We start from the raw sequence: 19,259 nt of genomic DNA, 5'->3' as shown, positions 1-19,259 counted from the left end.
CATGCAAAAATGCAAACAACTACTCTAAAATACTTGACAAAAGGTCCCTAAAAACATGAGCATTTAAACTACGGGATTTGAGCAATCCGGACACGCACAAAATTATATATGGGATAATCCTCTATTAGGACAGCACGTAAATCTAGGTAAACCGTAGGTCAAACTACTTTAAACATGTATGCAAGTTGCAAACTATTAATCTATGCGGAAAACTAATCGAGTTTCATATTTAAAACGTTTCGATCCGACACACGGTTTAAAATCTACGGGTGTTTTAAAATACGGCATATTTCTAAAACATTAATAAATCCGAAAACATAAATAAAAACTAGACGGGCCGAATCTAAGCATTCGCAATATATCAAAGACGCGCGCATGGCGCTAGATAGAGCAGGGCTGGGGCTTGCTCACCCTATGGGCTTCGACCCACATGGAGGAGAGGAGGCAGGCCGAGGCACGCAGCAGGAGATGGGCCGGCAACTAATAACGAATGCAAATTTTGAAAACTGACGGCAACGGGATGCCGATGCAATGCGGATGATGCGCATGATGCGACAAATAAAATAATCACACGACAAAAACGGAAAGAAAAGGAGAATCTTCTCGAACGTCGGTCTCGGGTTGTCATAGTGCCTTATGATGAATAAGGCAGCATAATTCTGTTGTTCTGCCACCATCGTGGCTCCAGCCGGGAGAGGAGTCTTCGGGGGCTGGATTGCACGCGCTATCCCACGGGACGCAGGACTGATCTTGATGTCCATAACCCATGTAGGGTAGTTGTGACCATTGAGGGCAAGCTCCTCAAACTCTTTGACAGCCATCTTTGCCTACAAGGGGAACCAAAGAAAATTAATTTACGCGTGGTAAATTAAAAACCATCATGGTTTTCTAATAAGAATGCAAAAATTTGATAGTCAAGTGAAAACTTCAGAAATTCTCAACCTCAATTGTGTGAATATAACACATTTCAAGATCACTTAGATCTCACAGTAACAGGCTGCATGGTCATTACCTTGTGTATGCTACAAATTAGATATAAGGAATACACGTTGAAGGTAATCGTTTGTCGAGATTGACAAATCATAGATCCAAACTCATTACCTTATGATTGCAAATATAATAAGGAAGAAAATTCAAAAATTTGCAAGTTTGATATGCGAGAGAAACTGGTCTCAGTCGCAAAAACATGTTCAAGAAATATGTGGTAAACACACGGAACATGTCATACTTCCCGGATGAAATATGGTACTTTATTTATATTATCAAGTCACTCCATAATATCAATATACTAATAATTACACAAGTCCTAACCTAGGATAAATCTAAAACTGGACTAAATGTAAATAGTCAAACTAGTTACTAAACACTACTAGATATAGTCTAATATTGCACTAATACAATAATTAGTACTAAAATTAACTAATACAAAGAAGAAAAAATGAAAACAGAGGGCAGCTGGGCGCTTGGGCCTGGGCCGCCACGGCCTTTTGCTGTCCCAAATCAGTCGCCGCATAAGGTAGAGGGGAGGGGTGGTAAAAGGATAAGGCAAGAGCCTTTCCTGCACCACCCACGACCTCAAGTCCTCGACCACCTCGATGGGGGTAGCAAATCCGCCGGTGCCACCTTGCTCCACTCCGATCGGTCACCAGTGAGCCATGGGGTAGTCTTCCTCGTCGGAGGAAGAGGGGACCATGATGGTATCGAGGCGCACACCGCACGACAGGGCGAGGGCGAGGCCGAGACCCGCCGGATCCCATGAGCCAGCGCGACGACTGGGGCGGCCATCCATGGAGGCCATGTCCTGTTGAGGTGTGGTGCCCTCCATGCCGGCTCCAAGGCGAACGACGTCGGAGGTGCCGGTTGGCACGGGGAGGAAGGTGATAGTGTTGGGGAACGTCGCATGGGAAACAAAAAATTTCCTACGCGCACGAAGACCTATCATGGTGATGTCCATCTACGAGAGGGGATTTCCAATCTACGTACCCTTGTAGATCGCACAGCAGAAGCGTTAGTGAACGCGGTTGATGTAGTGGAACGTCCTCACGTCCCTCGATCCGCCCCGCGAACAATCCCGCGATCAGTCCCACGATCTAGTACCGAACGGACGGCACCTCCGCGTTCAGCACACGTACAGCTCGACGATGATCTCGGCCTTCTTGGTCCAGCAAGAGAGACGGAGAGGTAGAAGAGTTCTCCGGCAGCGTGACGGCGCTCCGGAGGTTGGTGATGACCTTGTCTCAGCAGGGCTCTGCCCGAGCTCCGCAGATACGCGATCTAGAGGAAAAACCGTGGAGGTATGTGGTCGGGCTGCCGTGGAAAAGTCATCTCAAATCAGCCCTAAAACCTCCGTATATATAGGTGGGAGAGAGGGGACCTTGCCTTGGGGCTCGGCCGAGCCAAGGGGGGGGAGGTCTCCCCCCCAAACCGAGTTGGACTTGGTTTGGTGGGTGGGAGTCCTTCCTTCCCTTCCCACCTCCTCTTTTTTTTCTCTTTGATTTTCCTTCCAATGCGCATAGGGCCCTTTTTGGGCTGTCCCACCAGCCCACTAAGGGCTGGTGCGCCACCCTCAAAGCCTATGGGCTCCCCGGGGTGGGTCCCCCCCCCGGTGAACTCCCGGAACCCATTCGTCATTCCCGGTACATTCCCGGTAACTCCGAAAACCTTCCGGTAATCAAATGAGGTCATCCTATATATCAATCTTCGTTTCCGGACCATTCCGGAAACCCTCATGACGTCCTGATCTCATCCGGGACTCCGAACAACATTCGGTAACCAACCATATAACTCAAATACGCATAAAACAACGTCAAACCTTAAGTGTGCAGACCCTGCGGGTTCGAGAACTATGTAGACATGACCCGAGAGACTCCTCGGTCAATATCCAATAGCGGGACCTGGATGCCCATATTGGATCCTACATATTCTACGAAGAACTTATCGTTTGAACCTCAGTGCCAAGGATTCATATAATCCCGTATGTCATTCCCTTTGTCCTTCGGTATGTTACTTGCCCGAGATTCGATCGTCAGTATCCGCATACCTATTTCAATCTCGTTTACAGGCAAGTCTCTTTACTCGTTCCGTAATACCAGATCCCGCAACTTACACTAAGTCACATTGCTTGCAAGGCTTGTGTGTGATGTTGTATTACCGAGTGGGCCCCGAGATACCTCTCCATCACACGGAGTGACAAATCCCAGTCTCGATCCATACTAACTCAACTAACACCTTCGGAGATACCTGTAGAGCATCTTTATAGTCACCCAGTTACGTTGCGACGTTTGATACACACAAAGCATTCCTCCGGTGTCAGTGAGTTATATGATCTCATGGTCATAGGAACAAATACTTGACACGCAGAAAACAGTAGCAACAAAATGACACGATCAACATGCTACGTCTATTAGTTTGGGTCTAGTCCATCACATGATTCTCCTAATGATGTGGTCCCGTTATCAAGTAACAACACTTGCCTATGGCCAGGAAACCTTGGCCATCTTTGATCAACGAGCTAGTCAACTAGAGGCTTACTAGGGACAGTGTTTTGTCTATGTATCCATACAAGTATTGTGTTTCCAATCAATACAAATATAGCATGGATAATAAACGATTATCATGAATAAAGAAATATAATAATAACTAATTTATTATTGCCTCTAGGGCATATTTCCAACAGACAGCCCCCTCCTCGTTCACCAGCGAGTGCATCGGCACCGAGGCGTAGTGATACGTCTCCAACGTATCTATAATTTTTGATTGTTCCATGCTATTATATTATCTATTTTGGCTGTTTTATATGCATTAATATGCTATTTTATATTATTTCTGGGACCACCCTATTAATCTAGAGCCTAGTGCCGGTTTTTATTTTTTCCATGTTTTTCACTATTGCAGATAAGGAACATTAAACGGAGTCCAAACAGAATAAAATCTCCGGAATGATTTTTCCTTGTCCAGAAGAAACCCGCGAGACTTGGAGAAGGGGGCAGGAGACCTACCGGGAGACGACAAGCCTGTAGGGCGCACCCTTGGGGGATCGCGCCCCCTGGCTCGTGGGCCCCCTATAGGCCTCCTAACCCTAATCTTCATCCTATAAATTCCCAAATATTCCCCCAATACCTGAACAAGACCAAAAAAATACTTTCCCGCCGCCGGGAGCCTTTGTTCTCGTGAGATCCAATCTGGGAGCCTTTTCCGGTAATCTGCCGGAGGGGGAATCGATCATGGAGGGCATCTACATCAACTCCATTGCCCCTCCGATGATGCGTGAGTAGTTCACCACAGACCTACGGGTCCATAGCTAGTAGCTAGATGGCTTCTTCTCTCTCTTTGTTCTTCAATACCATGTTCTTCATGATCTTCATGGAGATCTATCCGATGTAATACTCTCTTGCGGTGTGTTTGTCAACATCCGATGAATTGTGGGTTTATGTTCAGATTATCTATGAATATTACTTCAATCTTCTCTGTATTCTTATAAGCATGTTTTCATATCTTAGCAAGTCTCTTCGAGTTATTGGTTTGGTTTGGCCAACTAGATTGGTAATTCTTGCAATGGGAGAAGTTCTTAGTTTTTGGTTCAATCTTGGGGTGTCCTCACCCAGTGATAAAGTATGGGTAGCGAGGCACGTATTGCATTGTTGCCATCGAGGATAAAAAGATGGGGCTTTCATTATATTGCTTGAGTTTATCCCTCTACATCATGTCATCTTACCTAATGTGTTACTCTGTTCTTCATGAACTTAATACTCTAGATGCAGGCAAGAGTCGGGCGATGTGTGGACTAATAGTAGTATATGCAGAATCGTTTCGATCTACTTGACACGGACGTGCCTCCTATATGCATAATCATTGCCTTGGATATCTTCATAATTATTCGCTTTTCTATCAATTGGTCGAGGGTAATTTGTTCACCCATCGTATTATTTTCCTTCATGAGAGAAGCCTCTAGTGAAACCTATGGCCCCGGGTCTATTTTCCATATTATACTTTCAGATCTATAAACCAAAAATACCAAAAATATATTGCTTCCATTTATTTAATTTTTTTTTACTTTTAGTTCTAGCAATCTTTTATATCTATCTCTATCAGATCTCATCATTGCAAATAACCGTGACGGGATTGACAACCCCTTTTAGCGTTGGGTGCAAGTATTTGATTGTTTGTGTAGGTGCTAAGATTAGGGATTTTCTTGTTCCTCCTACATGATTGATACCTTGGTTCTAAACAAACTAAGGGAAATACTTATCTACTTTGCTGCATCACCCTTTCCTCTTCAAGGGAAAACCAACGCAAGCTCAAGAAGTAGCAAGAAGGATTTCATGCGCCGTTGCCGGGGAGGATACATAGCAAGATCAAGCCCACCAAGTACCCATCACAAACTCATCTCTTGCATTTACATTATTTGTCTTTTGCCCCTCGTTTTCTCTCCCCCACTTCTAAAACAATTTTTAGAAAATACCAAAAAGATGTGCCTTTTTATTCGCCCTTCTTCCGTTCGTATTTTCGTTTGATTGCTTGTGTGCTAGATATATTCGTTGCCACCATGTCTGAATCTGGGGAGGTTTACATTGAAAAGGATAGTAATAATCTTGAAGTGAATAATGATTCTCATAGAGAACCTATTATCAAGCATACAAAAAAATCTGCATAGGTAGCGGCAATGTTATTGGAAAAGGTGGCATTCAAGATTTCTTTACTTGTGCTGGTACGCTACCTACCTTAGCAGGGCCTATCCTTAATAAAACTAATAGCCTTGCGGACGCCATAACACTACTAATAGTTGAACTTGAGAGGCAATTTTTTTCATATGCATCCTTGCATACAAAGGATTTTTCTTGAGTTCTCTAATATTCACCTTGCTTTCGTTAAGCGTGCTGCCACTATATTTCTAGCCCACGAGTTTAGATTCATCATGAAAGAGGCTATTGAATTTTTTCTCATTATAAAATTAATGGTGGATGTCCCCACATAAAGGAGATCCTTTTTAATCAAGAAGAAATAATGAGAATGCATTCTCCGGATTATGTTGCTTATAACAAAAAATTTGAGAAAAAGGTTCCTATTGAGGTTTTGGTTGATAAGATTTCTGAACTCAACGATAATTTTGCTATACAAAATAATGGATTAGAGTTCATACTAGGAGATAGACTTATGACCTTCCACCAGAGGAAAGCCTACAATGATGAATTGATTATACACTATAGAGGGCCGAAGGAGGAACCTAATCCTCCCGCACTTGATCAGTTGATCTTAAGGATCCTTATCCTATTAAATTTAGCCCTTTTGATTACTTTTGCTTCCCACAAAGGAAACTTACTGCTGAAAGAAGGGATTATGAGGTGAGCATTGATGATCACCCTTACTATTATGACAATACCTAGATCTACTGCATTATGCCTAGCTAGGGGCGTTAAACAATAGCGCTTGTTGGGAGGCAACCCAATTTTATTTTTATGCTTTTGTTTTTGCTTCTGTTTTTAGTTTTGCACACATTATTACCTCTGTAATGATTGTGTTTTCTTATTTAAATTAGTGTTTGACCCAAGTAAGACCTTTGAGATGGTCTACGGTGTTTGCAAGTTGATTTTGCTGAAAAATAGAAACTTTCGCTCTCAGTCTAGGAATTTTGTAAATTCACTGGAACGTGATTTTGATCTGAATGTTTTACACAAAATTGATATACAAATCTATACTTATACTAATTAGGCACTCTCAAGAAATTACCACGTTAATTAGAATTTATGAGCCATTTATTTTAGTGGGACCAAATTATTACGGTGGAGATTAACCGAACTATTCTAATTAGTTCTTCTTAATCGACCTATTTTTTTTTCTAACAGAAATCCAAAGGAGCAACGCCGATCACAATCTACTTCTCTCCCCGTTAGAAAAACAACAACAATATGAGCGTATTCTTTTCTTATAGAAAACCAAAGGAACTACCCTAAAAAAGGAACTACGTCAATCTCAATCTCCTTCTTTCCCCGTTAGAAAAAACAACAACAATCTGAAGGAGATCTTGCGGCATGAAATCTCTACTATCACCCCTCCCCTTGAGATCTAGATCATGATGAGGTTCTCCTTTGTTTTCAGTTCTCTGGATCAAGACGAGGTTCTCCTTTGGTTTTGGATTCAGGATTTTTTCTTGCTTTCTACGGATTGAATCTCGAAGATCTCCGCGTGCTCTTCGCCTATGTTGGATTTCCGCTGCTGATTCTCTCCCACGATTACCTACTCTCCTATATTGGTACGTTTGTTTATCTATACTTACTAATAAAAGATCAAACGAAAACTTCTCTAAATACACACAACTATTATCCCCCAAAAAACAAACACCAATCACCACCACACAATTAGACAACAAATTACAATCTAACGGCTTCCACCATTCATGCATCACCACCGTGTGCATTTACCAAATAAACTAAGGCTGACCGTGCTCCACCTCTCCCTACTTACAGCGAAAAACTGTTGCACCGGCACGAAAAAAGAGAGAAACCAATCAAGTACAGAAAATTAGGAAGAATTAACGGCAGACGCCCTAGCCTGCACCATCGCTGTCGCCTCCGCGTCCAACGCCCCCTCCCCGTCCGCCTCCTCCTCCCCCTCCCCGTCAACATCCGGTTCCTGATCAAGGAGGTGGAGGGCGCGGCCTTCGTCAACATCGACGGCGTGGTCAGCTTCGTCAAGTGGCTCGACGACGAGCTATCCCGCCTGGTGCGTGCATGCCCCAAAACGAAAATGAATTCACTTGAGGTGCTTGTTCGATGGCCACCGGTGATGGCAGTTAGTAATGGCTTGGTGGGCGTGGTTGCAGGTGGACGAACGCGCGGTGCTGAAGCACTTCGAGTGGCCGGAGCAGAAGGCGGACGCGCTCCGGGAGGCGGCGTTCGGGTACCGCGACCTGAAGAAGCTGAAGGGCGAGGCGTCCTCGTTCCGCGACGACCCCCGGCAGCCCTGCGCCGCCGCGCTTAAGAAGATGCAGGCCCTCTTTGAGAAGTAAGCGCACCTCCACGATCGTCGGGCGTTTTGTCATGTGGCAACCAACCAACCAATGACGGTGCGGCGTGCGTGCAGGTTGGAGCACGGCGTGTACGATCTCGCCCGCGTCCGCGACGGCGCCACCTGCAGGTATGGCCGGTTCCAGATCCCGTCGGAGTGGATGCGCGACGCCGGGATCGTCGGCCAGGTACGTTATTACTAATTCCATCGCTTGCCGTCGATGCATTAGAGCTCACGAATTCGTGGTACAGTACTATCTTTTACCCCTCGTCTGAGTAGCGACAGGACAGCAACCGTCTTGAGGTTTCGCTCCGCGCACAGACGTGATGCGTAGTGTAGGTGCGAGGCGTACGCAACAACTGGCGTACAGTACTAGGCAACAACGAAAAAAGGGGGATCGATAGGCGTGGCATTTTCTTGTCTCGTGCTACGGCGTGCACGTGAGTCAGGGGCGGGGTGTCGCTGATCAATTTTCATTTTCATTGGGTGTCGCTGCAACCAATGATGTACAGCTACATGATGTTATCTGGCTGGTCAGATTGCCGAGCAACCCCGTGGTGGGGTGTTTCTGTATAATGGGAAGCTTCTAAGGATTGGATATCTGTGCGTATATGCTACAATGGGCCTCATGGGGTAAACCTGTAAGTTCTGTTGAAGATGGTTCTAAGCAGTCTCGGTTTGACTAACAAATGTTGATGGATACCAAGTACTACTACCAATCATCAATGTAAGCTATTCCAACTCTATATTAGTTGAAGATAATCAATAGAAAATAATTGATTTAAAACAATCTGCAAAAACTTGTAAGTTTATGTAATTCTGTTGTTTTAATCTTTGCACTTAAGTTTATGCAGTTCTATCATGTAACTTCTCGGCATTTTGTATTCCGGGCTTCAGTTATAGCAGCCATTTTGCGTCGATGGATATTGTGTCGATGGATATTGTAAGTCCTGCACAACTTCATTTTTGCTTGAGATCTTACAGTTTGCTTTAGGTTATTTCCTTATTATTGCACAAGTAAAGTTGTACCAATACTTTTAAATCGTTCCTTTTCATGGTTCCTGATTATTAGATTTTTAGTAAGTTAGTTACAATCTACAAGTCTACTATCACTAGCTGCAACAATAACAATTCACTCTAGGTTAAACCTTAGTTTCATTAACTTCCAGGGTGAGAGGAAGCATTTCTCTATACTTTCACAATAACAATAACAATTCGCTCTAGGTTAAACCTTAGTTCCATTAACTGCCAGAACCGAGAAGGAGCCAAGAAAAGGAGCTCAGCAACTGGTCGGCGCCGCTACTCACGAGGAGGAGGAAGAGCCGTGGCCATGCCAGATTTGGACTGCTTGTTTCTTAGCCATCCGACACCCAGTTCTTATACTCCCTCTGTCCCATACTGAATATGTTAAATTAGTTGCATATCACGGTGACCGCGTGCAGTTGCTGCTCCCTGCGTCAGGTATAAGCCTGATTTTTTTTGCTTGCTTGTGTGTGCAAATCATTCCAAGCATCGGTGTTGCTTCAAATCATTATTACTGCAGCTGGTCAGCATCATGTGGGATAAAATTTAATGTCATTCCTGTAATTACAGTACAGTGATCAGCTTCAAGCATTATTACTGTAATTCCTGTAATTATAGTGCACGTATGTTCATTTAAAAGCACTTAGCTGCGTTTTTGTGTGACCTTTTGTAACACAGTAGATTACTTGTGCAATGTCCCATCATCATGATTTAAATACAAATACAAAGGTGGAAAAATGATAATCGTACTTGATGTTCTTGTAGATGGAGAATCTACTAACTGCACTATTCAGGAGGCCTTCACACACATCAGACATACACACCACTGCGGCTTAATCTACTTATTCTTTCTCTAGGTATCATTTTAGAGCATACATATTTTAGTTTTACTAAATATCATTTGTGAGGTGCAGGTTTTGTTACACAACACTATAAGGACTTGAGGTGATTCGTGGGTTGTAGGGCATGTGGAGCTTCATAATTATGTTACATATTGAATGTGTCACAAGATTGTTGTGGTTACTTTTTATTATTTGGTTACACGAAGTCATGGTAGCAAAAGTTGTATGCATAGCTTGTGATACATGGTGATGCATCTTTGTGATGTTAATTGTGTGCCCCATTTATTGATACTTTGATAGTTTCCGATTTACTGGATTATACTGTAGGTGCATAGTATCAATGAAGATATGATCAAGCTTAAAATATAACGAGAAAAATTGATTATATACAAAAGTTAATTACACATGGTTTGTTGCTTCCGTAAAGGATGGAGTTACGAAAATAGATGAAAATAGTGTTACTTGATTGTCAATTGTGGAATGAAATTGATTACGGTGATGTTGCATGTAATTTGTTTTTGTGAAGTCTATATGGTTGATAAGTCCATTGTGTGTGCATGTTTGATACGAGATATGATGCTCATATGAAAAAAAAATATGCAAAGCTGATTCAGTTGAAATTAAGTTTTTTCCTATATTAGTACGCGTTCATTTTATTGAAATAATTGTGCCCTAACTAAAATGGAAGAATATTTATTTTTATACTCCCACCGTCCGGAAATACTTGTCCTAAAAATGAATATAATGAATGTATCTATAACTAAAATAAGTCTAGATACATTCATCTCTAGGACAAGTATTTCCGGACGGAGGGAGCAATAATTATACGTGTGTTGCACGTGCATGCTAACTAGTGTCCAAAAATACATGAGCATGTGTGTGTTCCGCCTAGATTCTTAATGTGTTCTCCAATCTGAATCTTCACACAATTTGGTGATGGTGGAAAAATTACTCTTTACATCTTGCCAACAGGTAGCAAGATTTGTACGAAGAGGACTGTCGTGGGTATAAGCCTGACAGTAGATGTGTAGGGTACGAATGAGATGGGCAGAGTCCTAGCTACGGCGAGGTTGTATGAGTTCAGGCCCCTCTACGATGGAGGTAACAGCCCTACGTCTCAGTGCTCTCGGAGCTGGTTGTCGAGTGTAATACGGAATACAATGATTTGCTAACCCCTTTACCAATGGGGGAGGGCGGCTTATATAGAGTGCGCTGCCCTCCACCGCGGTTCTGATTCAGGGGCGGAGTAGTGGCGATTGAATGCATACGTTACAGGTAACGTACGCTCTAAATGCTAATAAATGCACCCGGAAACGTACGACTGTTTCCCTCCAGGGAGGTTACGATGTACCGAGTGTATCCAGTCGGTTAGCTTGGTATTCTCCGAATGCTAGTATCCGACTGGATGATACAGGACCTGTTGCCGACTGGATGATGGGGATTCCTTAATCCAGTCCGGGTAGACTTAGGGTCTTGTCCTTTGTGTGGGGTAGTCCTTGGTAGGACCTATATGGCAGGCCTATGACCCTACCCTAGGACTATGACCCCATCATTAGTCCCCGAATGGATTGGGGTTGATACGACGAAGCGGTGCTTGAAGTTCGGATCCGACTGGATTAGATTCGGCTTGGGCGTTGCTTGCCCCTATCCATTTTACCTTTTCTGACCAACGATCCGAGTGGAAGTGCTTGCGAAACCGACTGTCGGGAGCCGAATGTTTCCGCGGCATCTTTTGACGCGACCGGTCAACTGACAGCGGCGGATTTTCCGGGATCTCAAATCTCGGGTTCCGCGCGCTCAGCGGGGACGACGTCAGCGCACTCGAGTAGCGCCTGACGCCTCGGTTCTCGCGCCGTCAAGTCCTCCACTGATATCGCCGCGGCCGGTCGGGCGGATAAGGTTTTGGGGCCACCCGCCAGTGACCCAGTCGGAACCCTATTTAAATCTGGGCGGCGAGGCTTCTTCGTTACGCTCGCCGACCCTTTCGCTCTCGCCTGCTCCGTCTTCCTCGCCACCTCCAGCGCTCCTACACTCCCTCCTTCCTTTTCCTCTCGAGAGTTCGCCGTCGCCTCCATGACCAAGGGTCAGACCAGCAAGATGGAGGCGAGGAAGAAGAAGGGCAAGGCGGCGGCGCCTGCTCAGCGGCGGCAGCGACCGCTGCCGGCGGGGTGGATCCAAGGAGACTTCCTTCCCTCTACGGTGACGGAGGGAGATCTGCTGGAGCTGGTGGAGCACGGAATGCTCGTGCATAAGTCCTGGAGACTGCCGGCGGACGACAAGGTCGAGCCAGCGCCTCGGGAGGGGGAGCGCGTCCTGCTCCCCAGCCATGTTCACAGAGGTTTTTCTTTGCCTCCGCATCCCTTCTTTAAAGGCATCATGAATCACTTCGGGGCTCAACTCCACCACTTTCCTCCGAATGCCATCGCCCATCTTTCTGCCTTTATTGTTTTGCGCGAGTGTTTCATCGGTTGTCCCCCCCCCCCTCATTGGGGTTTGTTCAAACACATCTTCTCCGCCCGATCCCAGACTATCAAACGACTTAGCCAGTCGGATGATAAGACTCACCTCCTCCAGCTCTGCGAAGGTTTAGGATTCCAGAAGAAGAGTCGGAGTAGCTATCCTGCTCTCCAGTTGAGTGAGTCGGTTAGGAACTGGCAGTCGACGTGGTTCTACTGCCAGGACATCGCCTGTCCGAATGCGCCGACTGGGCTGCCTCCTTTTAGCCTAGACCGGCCTGCCCCGCCTAAGCAGCTCGCGCTCTCGAAGGCCGAGAAGAACGGCATCCAGCCTTTGGTTGAGGCACTCGTGGATGTCGTCAGGAGGGGGGTCACCGGTATAGACCTGCTGGAAGTCTTCCTTGGTCGGCGGATCCAGCCTCTGCAGGCTCACGACCATGCTATGTGGCATTACACGGGGCCTGAGGATTCCACTCGGACCAACGTGGTGGGCGTGACCGAGGAGAGGGTAACCTCGTGGGTGCTCCAGATCACGGGTCCCTGTGAGAATCCCAAAGGAGCTCGCCGAGTGAAGCCTTACAGCGCGGATCATCCCCCACCGAATCAGGTGAGTGGCACTAGTCGAGTGCATTGAACTGTCTTAATTCCAGTCGTTTGCTTATATCTCCGTGTGATGCCTACTGTTTCCGACTGAACTTCATGCAGGCGTGGACCAACTGGTTCTCCCCCGTTTCGAATGGGAATCCGGAGGAGGAGGAGGAGGAAGGTAGCCAGGAGGGCAGCGTGGAGAGCGCCGAATACGTCTCCGACAGCAAGGAATCGGAGGAGGAGGACAACGAGGAAGAGGAAGAAGATGAGGAGCAAGACTCGCCACCTCCACGACCAGAGCATCGGACCAAGCGCCGACACGAGCCCGCCGTCCCCTCAGCTCCCCCTGCGTCGTCGAGTGCTCCGCCTACTGCTCCGGTGGTCCCGAGTGTTCGAGGCACCAAGAGGGCCAGGGACGCCGCCGCTGAGCCCGCGGGCCAGTCTTCCAGGGCGCCCAAGCCGAGTGGGCCTAAGCCTCGGAAGGCTCTGCCGCGAATGAGGGTTGCTATCCCTGTCACCTCCACGTAAGTGTATCTAGCTTTCGGTTCTTTCTGTTATCCGAGTGAACTCCTGATTACAGGTCGAATGGGTTTCACTCGACAGGGTCGCTACCTCTGCCACCTCTCCGGCCCGCCAAGGGGACGACCCCATGGACACGGACAACGTCGTTTCGTCCTAGCCAGGTGTGTTGTAGGAGAGTCAGGTGTTTTATCCCATCGCGTCTCGAATTCTATCATAGGGCTTGTTTCTTTCTTTTCCTGAGACGTCATGTCATTCGACTTGTCAGGGGCGATTTGCCTGGACGAGGCCGACCAGGGGAGGGCCGACCCCGCCGTGGAGCCTGTTCTTGAGGCTGCTCCTCCTGCTGCCGCTCCCGGCGCCGACATCCCGCCGACTAAGTGCCGCCACCGACTGAACCAGTGCCGGTGGGGGAGGAGCCGACTGGGGCGGACCTTGGGATGCCTCGGGAACCTCCGACGATTCCAGGTTCGTCGAATGCTGAATTCAGCATCCGGCGTCTTCCGGATGAGCAGGTGGGAGCGGCCAAGGGGGCCATGGTGCAGGCAGAGCTGATGGCTGGAGAAGCCAAGACGGCTTATGACTCCGTTGCGGCCTTGTACCAGCGGAGCTTGGAGCTGCGCGATGATATCCGAGTAAGTGGTCTAGTAAGTATTTACTTTTCCCCTGTAGCCCACTGAGTGTTATTGAATATCAGCTGTTGTTTGCAATGGGTTCACTCTGAGTGAACCCAGTGGGTGTAGTCCCCGAGACTTCTGTCGAGTGCTTGCACCGACAGTTGTCTTTATACACTTTGCCTTGAGTTTGGTTGTGTCTGTAAATAGGATTACCGAGTGCGAGTAATTGTTGCAGTCGGAGTGCACTTACGGTAAGAGTCCCCGAGAGTAAGTTGTACTCAGGTCGGGTAGTATTGGCCTCGGAGGCGTAGGTGATAACATGCATTTCAATAGGGAAGGCCTGCTTGAGGTGCATGCCAGTGGGGTCACTCTTAGTGAACCCACTGGGTGTAGTCCCCGAGACCGCTGTCGACTGCTTGCATCGGCAGGGGTCTGAAGAACATAGACTGTTAGTTGTTGAACTTTCTGATTGTCCCTTGTTTCTTGTTGGCAGAAAACTTGTGAAATGGGGACGGCCTATGACGCTCTCAAGGCGGAGAGGAATCAGTTCGCTGGTGAACTTGACGCGGCCATGCTTGCAATGGTCGGCATGAAGGAAGCTCTGGCGGAACGGGAGAAATCATTGGAGCAGGCGCGTGAAGTGAACAAGGCGTTGACTGAGGAAGTGGAAAGGATGGGAAAGCAGAGGACTACGCTGATGAGTCAGATGGACGTGCTGAACAAATGATGCAGAGCGCAAGAGAAATATGTGAGCGACTGGGCTCGGCAGATGATGACGCGACTGGCTGGTAGGTCCTTATTTTTCCGAGTGGTTGTGCTATGCGCGTAGCACTCGGCGCTTATTGTCTGTTTGTCCTATTGTCGCAGATTTTTGCTTTGACGCCGAAGCTGAAGCGGCTGACGTGGAGCGTTCGATTCTTGAGAACGTTCCACTCGACGACGACGCCAATCGGGATCTGCTCCGTGCGCACATCCGCGTGGGCAAAGTTGGTCCTTTCATCGGTCGACTGAGAGAAGTCGTCGGCCGAATCGACAAGGAGCTTTGGCCAGAAGAGGAGTCGCGGCAGGAGATGGAGAACCTGATGAGTCGACTGGCGGAGATTCCCAACAGAGTGCAGTCGTGGAAGAAATCTGCAGCTCGTTGCGGTGCAGATGTTGCTCTGTCCCTGGTCCGAGTCCATTGCAAGGAGGTGCGTGAGGAAAAACTGAAGACGCTGAAGGTCGCCAACACGAAGAAGCTTCGATTCGAAGACTTCATGGAGACGTTCCTTGAGAGTGCTACCCGCATCGCCGACAGAATCGACTTGGACACTTTCGTGGAGCCCTCCAGTCCTGGTGCCGGCCCAGCTGACGCGTAAGAAACTTTATCCTCGGTATGCCGAGTGTTTATCTGTAAGGTACTCTGGCCACTTCTGTTGGCCGTCACACTTTTAAATCAGTGCGGGTAAACTTCATCCGCATGGAGTTAGCTATCTTTGCGAGAATTTTGGAACCCGATTTTTGCTCTTCTGTTGCAATGTTGATTCGGTTTTTGGTTGGCGTTTCTTGGTGAAGCTAAAGGCAAACAGCCAATGTTGGATCGCTGTTAAGCTCCTTCCGAGTGTGACGTGAAGTGCACACTCGGAGAAGGTTATTACTTAGGCGATGCTGGATCACAGCTAAGCCCTCGAGTGTGACGTTAAGTGCACACTCGGAGAGAGTTAATACTTAGGCGATGCTGGATGGCAGCTAAGCCCCCGAGTGTGACGTTAAGTGCACACTCGGAGAGAGTTAAAACTTAGGCGATGCTGGATCGCAGCTAAGCCTCCGAGTGTGACGTTAAGTGCACACTCGGAGAGAGTTAAAACATAGGCGATGCTGGATCGCAGCTAAGCCTCCGAGTGTGACGTTAAGTGCACACTCGGAGAGAGTTAATACTTAGGCGATGCTGGATCGCAGCTAAGCCCCCGAGTGTGACGTTAAGTGCACACTCGGAGAGAGTTAATACTTAGGCGATGCTGGGTCGTAGCTAAGCCCCCGAGTGTGACGTTAAGTGCACACTCGGAGAGAGTTAACACTTAGGCGATGCTGGATCGCGGCTAAGCCTCCGAGTGTGACGTTAAGTACCCACTCGGAGAAAGTTAATACTTAGGCGATGCTGGATTGCAGCTAAGCTCTCCAGTGTGACGTTAAGTGCACACTCGGAGAGAGTTAATACTTAGGCGATGCTGGATCGCAGCTAAGCCCCCGAGTGTGACATTAAGTGCACACTCGGAGAAAGTTAATACTTAGGCGATGCTGGATCGCAGCTAAGCCCCCGAGTGTGACGTTAAGTGCACATTCGGAGAAAGTTAATACTTAGGCGATGCTGGATCGCAGCTAAGCCCCCGAGTGTGACGTTAAGTGCACACTCGAAGAGAGTTAACACTTAGGCGATGCTGGGTCGCGGCTAAGCCTCCGAGTGTGACGTTAAGTACCCACTCGGAGAAAGTTAATACTTAGACGATTCTGGATCGCAGCTAAGTTTTTTTTTTGAGACCGAAGTCTGCAACCGCGGAAGAACTTTGAACCTACTAAAAAATCAATTTGCTTTATATTATTTCGCCAATACTTGTTCTTTACATCGCTTCAGTCGACGGTCACGTGTAGAAACGCTTCAGGAGGTCTCCGTTCCATGTGCGTGGCTCGTCTGTCTCCCTCTGAATGTTGTAGAGTCTGTATGCTCCGTTGTTCAACACCTTGGAGATGATGAAGGGTCCTTCCCAGGCCGGAGCCAACTTGTGGGGTCTTTGTTGATCCACTCGGAGCACCAGGTCACCTGCTTGGAACGTCCGACTTCTGACGTGGCGTGCATGAAAACGCCGCAGATTTTGTTGATAAATGGTCGAGCGAGTTAACGCCATCTCGCGCTCCTCTTCCAGAAGATCCACTCCATCTTGCCTTGCTTGTTCTGCTTCGGCTTCGGAGAAGAGTTCGACGCGTGGTGCATTGTGTAACAAGTCACTCGGAAGGACCGCTTCTGCTCCATAAACGAGGAAGAACGGTGATCGCCCTGTAGATCTGTTCGGGGTTGTTCGAAGTCCCCAAAGCACTGAAGGTAGCTCGGTAACCCAAGCGCCAGCGGCATGTCCTATCTCTCGCAGGAGTCGGGGCTTCACTCCTTGCAAAATAAGCCCGTTTGCCCGCTCTGCTTGTCCATTGGACTGAGGATGTGCTACGGAAGCAAAATCCACTCGGATGCCCTGGCTTGTACCGAACCCTTTGAATCTGTCCGAGTCAAAGTTTGTCCCGTTGTCCGTAATTATGCTGTGAGGTACACCGAATCTGAAGATGATGTCCCTGACAAACTTGACGGCTGTCAAAGCATCGAGCTTCTTGATGGATTTCGCTTCGATCCACTTCGTGAACTTGTCAACTGCCACCAACAGATGTGTGTACCCACCTTGGCCTGTCTTGAACGGGCCGACTGTATCTAATCCCCACACTGCAAACGGCCACACGAGAGGGATCGTCTTTAACGCGGACGTTGGCTTGTGGGACTTGTTGGAGTAGAACTGGCAGCCCTCACATCGATCAACCATATCCTTAGCCATCTCGTTAGCCTGCAGCCAAAAGAAGCCAGCCCTGAATGCCTTGGCTACGATTGCTCTCGAAGAGGCGTGATGACCGCAGGTCCCTGAGTGAATATCCTCCAGAATCAGTTGCCCCTCCTCTGGGGAGATGCATCGTTGAAGAACGCCTGAGATACTCTCTTTGTACAATTGGCCTTCAATGACAGTGAATGACTTCGATCTGCGGACTATCTGCCTGGCTTGTACTTCGTCTTCTGGAAGTTCTTGCCTCAAGATATATGCCATGATCGGCACAGTCCAATCGGGAATGACAGCCAGAATCTCCATGACCACATCAACCACAGCAGGTACATCAACTTAAGTCGGATCTGTTGTGCTCTTGGGCTGTACTGGTTCCTCTGTGAAAGGATCTTCTTTGACTGAGGGGAGGTGGAGGTGCTCGAGGCAGACGTCACTCGGGACTGGTCTCCGAGTGGATCCGAGTTTTGCTAACTCGTCAGCTGCTTGGTTCTTCAGTCTTGGAACATGGTGGAGCTCTAGACCTTCAAACTTCTTCTCCAGCTTCCTCACTGCATTACAGTATGTGGTCATGGTGGGGTTCCTGATGTCCCACTCTTTCATCACTTGATTGACCACCAAATCCGAATCGCCGTAGACCATCAAGCGACGGACGCCGAGTGAGATGGCCATGCGCAATCCGTAGAGGAGAGCTTCATATTCTGCCTCGTTGTTGGAGGAATCAAAGTGTATCTGCAGCACGTACTTGAGCTTGTTGCCCTTTGGTGATATGATCACAACGCCAGCGCCGGAGCCATTCAACATCTTAGACCCATCGAAGAACATTGTCCAATGAGCCGAGTAGATGTGGGTCGGTTGCAGTTGTTCTACCCATTCTGCTATAAAGTCAGCCAGGGCTTGAGACTTAATAGCTTTCTTGGCCTCGAACTTGATGTCACAGTACAGCATCTCCATTGCCCACTTCGCCACTCGGCCTGATGCGTCCCGATTGTGGATAATTTCCGACAACGGAGCATCAGAAACGAGAGATACCGAGTGGTCTTGGAAATAATGAGCCACCTTCTTCGCAGTCATATAGATCCCATAGATAAGTTTTTGATAATGGGGATACCTCTGCTTGGAAGGGGTCGGGACTTCGAAGACGTAGTACACTGGCCGTTGAACTTTGTATGCTTTGCCTTCTTCTTCTCGCTCGACTGTAAGAACAGTACTGACAACTTGATTTGTAGCCGCGATATATAGAAGAAGGGGCTCTTTACTGAGCGGAGCAGTAAGAACTGGCTGGGTGGAAAGTAGGACTTTGAGGTCGTCGAATGCGACTTGGGCTTCGTCTGTCCAGTCGAAAGTATCTGATTTCTTCATGAGTCGGTACAGAGGAAGTGCTTTTTCGTCGAGTCGACTGATGAACCTGCTTAAAGCCGCTAGGCAACCTGTGAGCCGTTGAACATCGTGTCTTCTGACGGGCCTCTCCATTCGAACGATGGTCCCGATCTTTTCGGGGTTGACGTCGATCCCTCGTTCGGAAATGAAGAAACCGAGTAACTTTCCGCTGGGAACACCGAATGAACATTTGGCTGGGTTGAGCTTGATATCGTACCTACGAAGGTTGGCGAATGTTTCTGCCAAGTCAGTCAGCAGGTC

At 47.7% G+C, this 19,259-nt stretch overlaps 1 protein-coding gene and 1 long non-coding RNA gene across 2 annotated transcripts; both read left to right on the top strand.

Annotated features, from left to right (window-relative positions):
- Window positions 1-1,823: 1,823 nt before the first annotated feature.
- Window positions 1,824-8,641, top strand: LOC123395797 (protein CHUP1, chloroplastic-like). The gene is made up of 5 exons (XM_045090833.1): window positions 1,824-1,877; window positions 7,432-7,719; window positions 7,820-8,001; window positions 8,080-8,191; window positions 8,543-8,641. The coding sequence occupies exons 1-5, from the start codon at window positions 1,824-1,826 to the stop codon at window positions 8,639-8,641; spliced, it is 735 nt and encodes a 244-aa protein (XP_044946768.1).
- Window positions 8,642-8,684: 43 nt separating this feature from the next.
- LOC123405190 lies at window positions 8,685-10,024 on the top strand. The gene is made up of 3 exons (XR_006611950.1): window positions 8,685-8,731; window positions 8,859-8,947; window positions 9,942-10,024. It is a non-coding gene; the product is annotated as an uncharacterized LOC123405190 (long non-coding RNA).
- Window positions 10,025-19,259: the final 9,235 nt, after the last annotated feature.

This window comes from Hordeum vulgare, chromosome 1H (assembly GCF_904849725.1).
Source record: "Hordeum vulgare subsp. vulgare chromosome 1H, MorexV3_pseudomolecules_assembly, whole genome shotgun sequence".
Taxonomy (NCBI): Eukaryota; Viridiplantae; Streptophyta; class Magnoliopsida; order Poales; family Poaceae; genus Hordeum; species Hordeum vulgare.
This window is presented reverse-complemented; position numbering and strand designations above follow the sequence as displayed.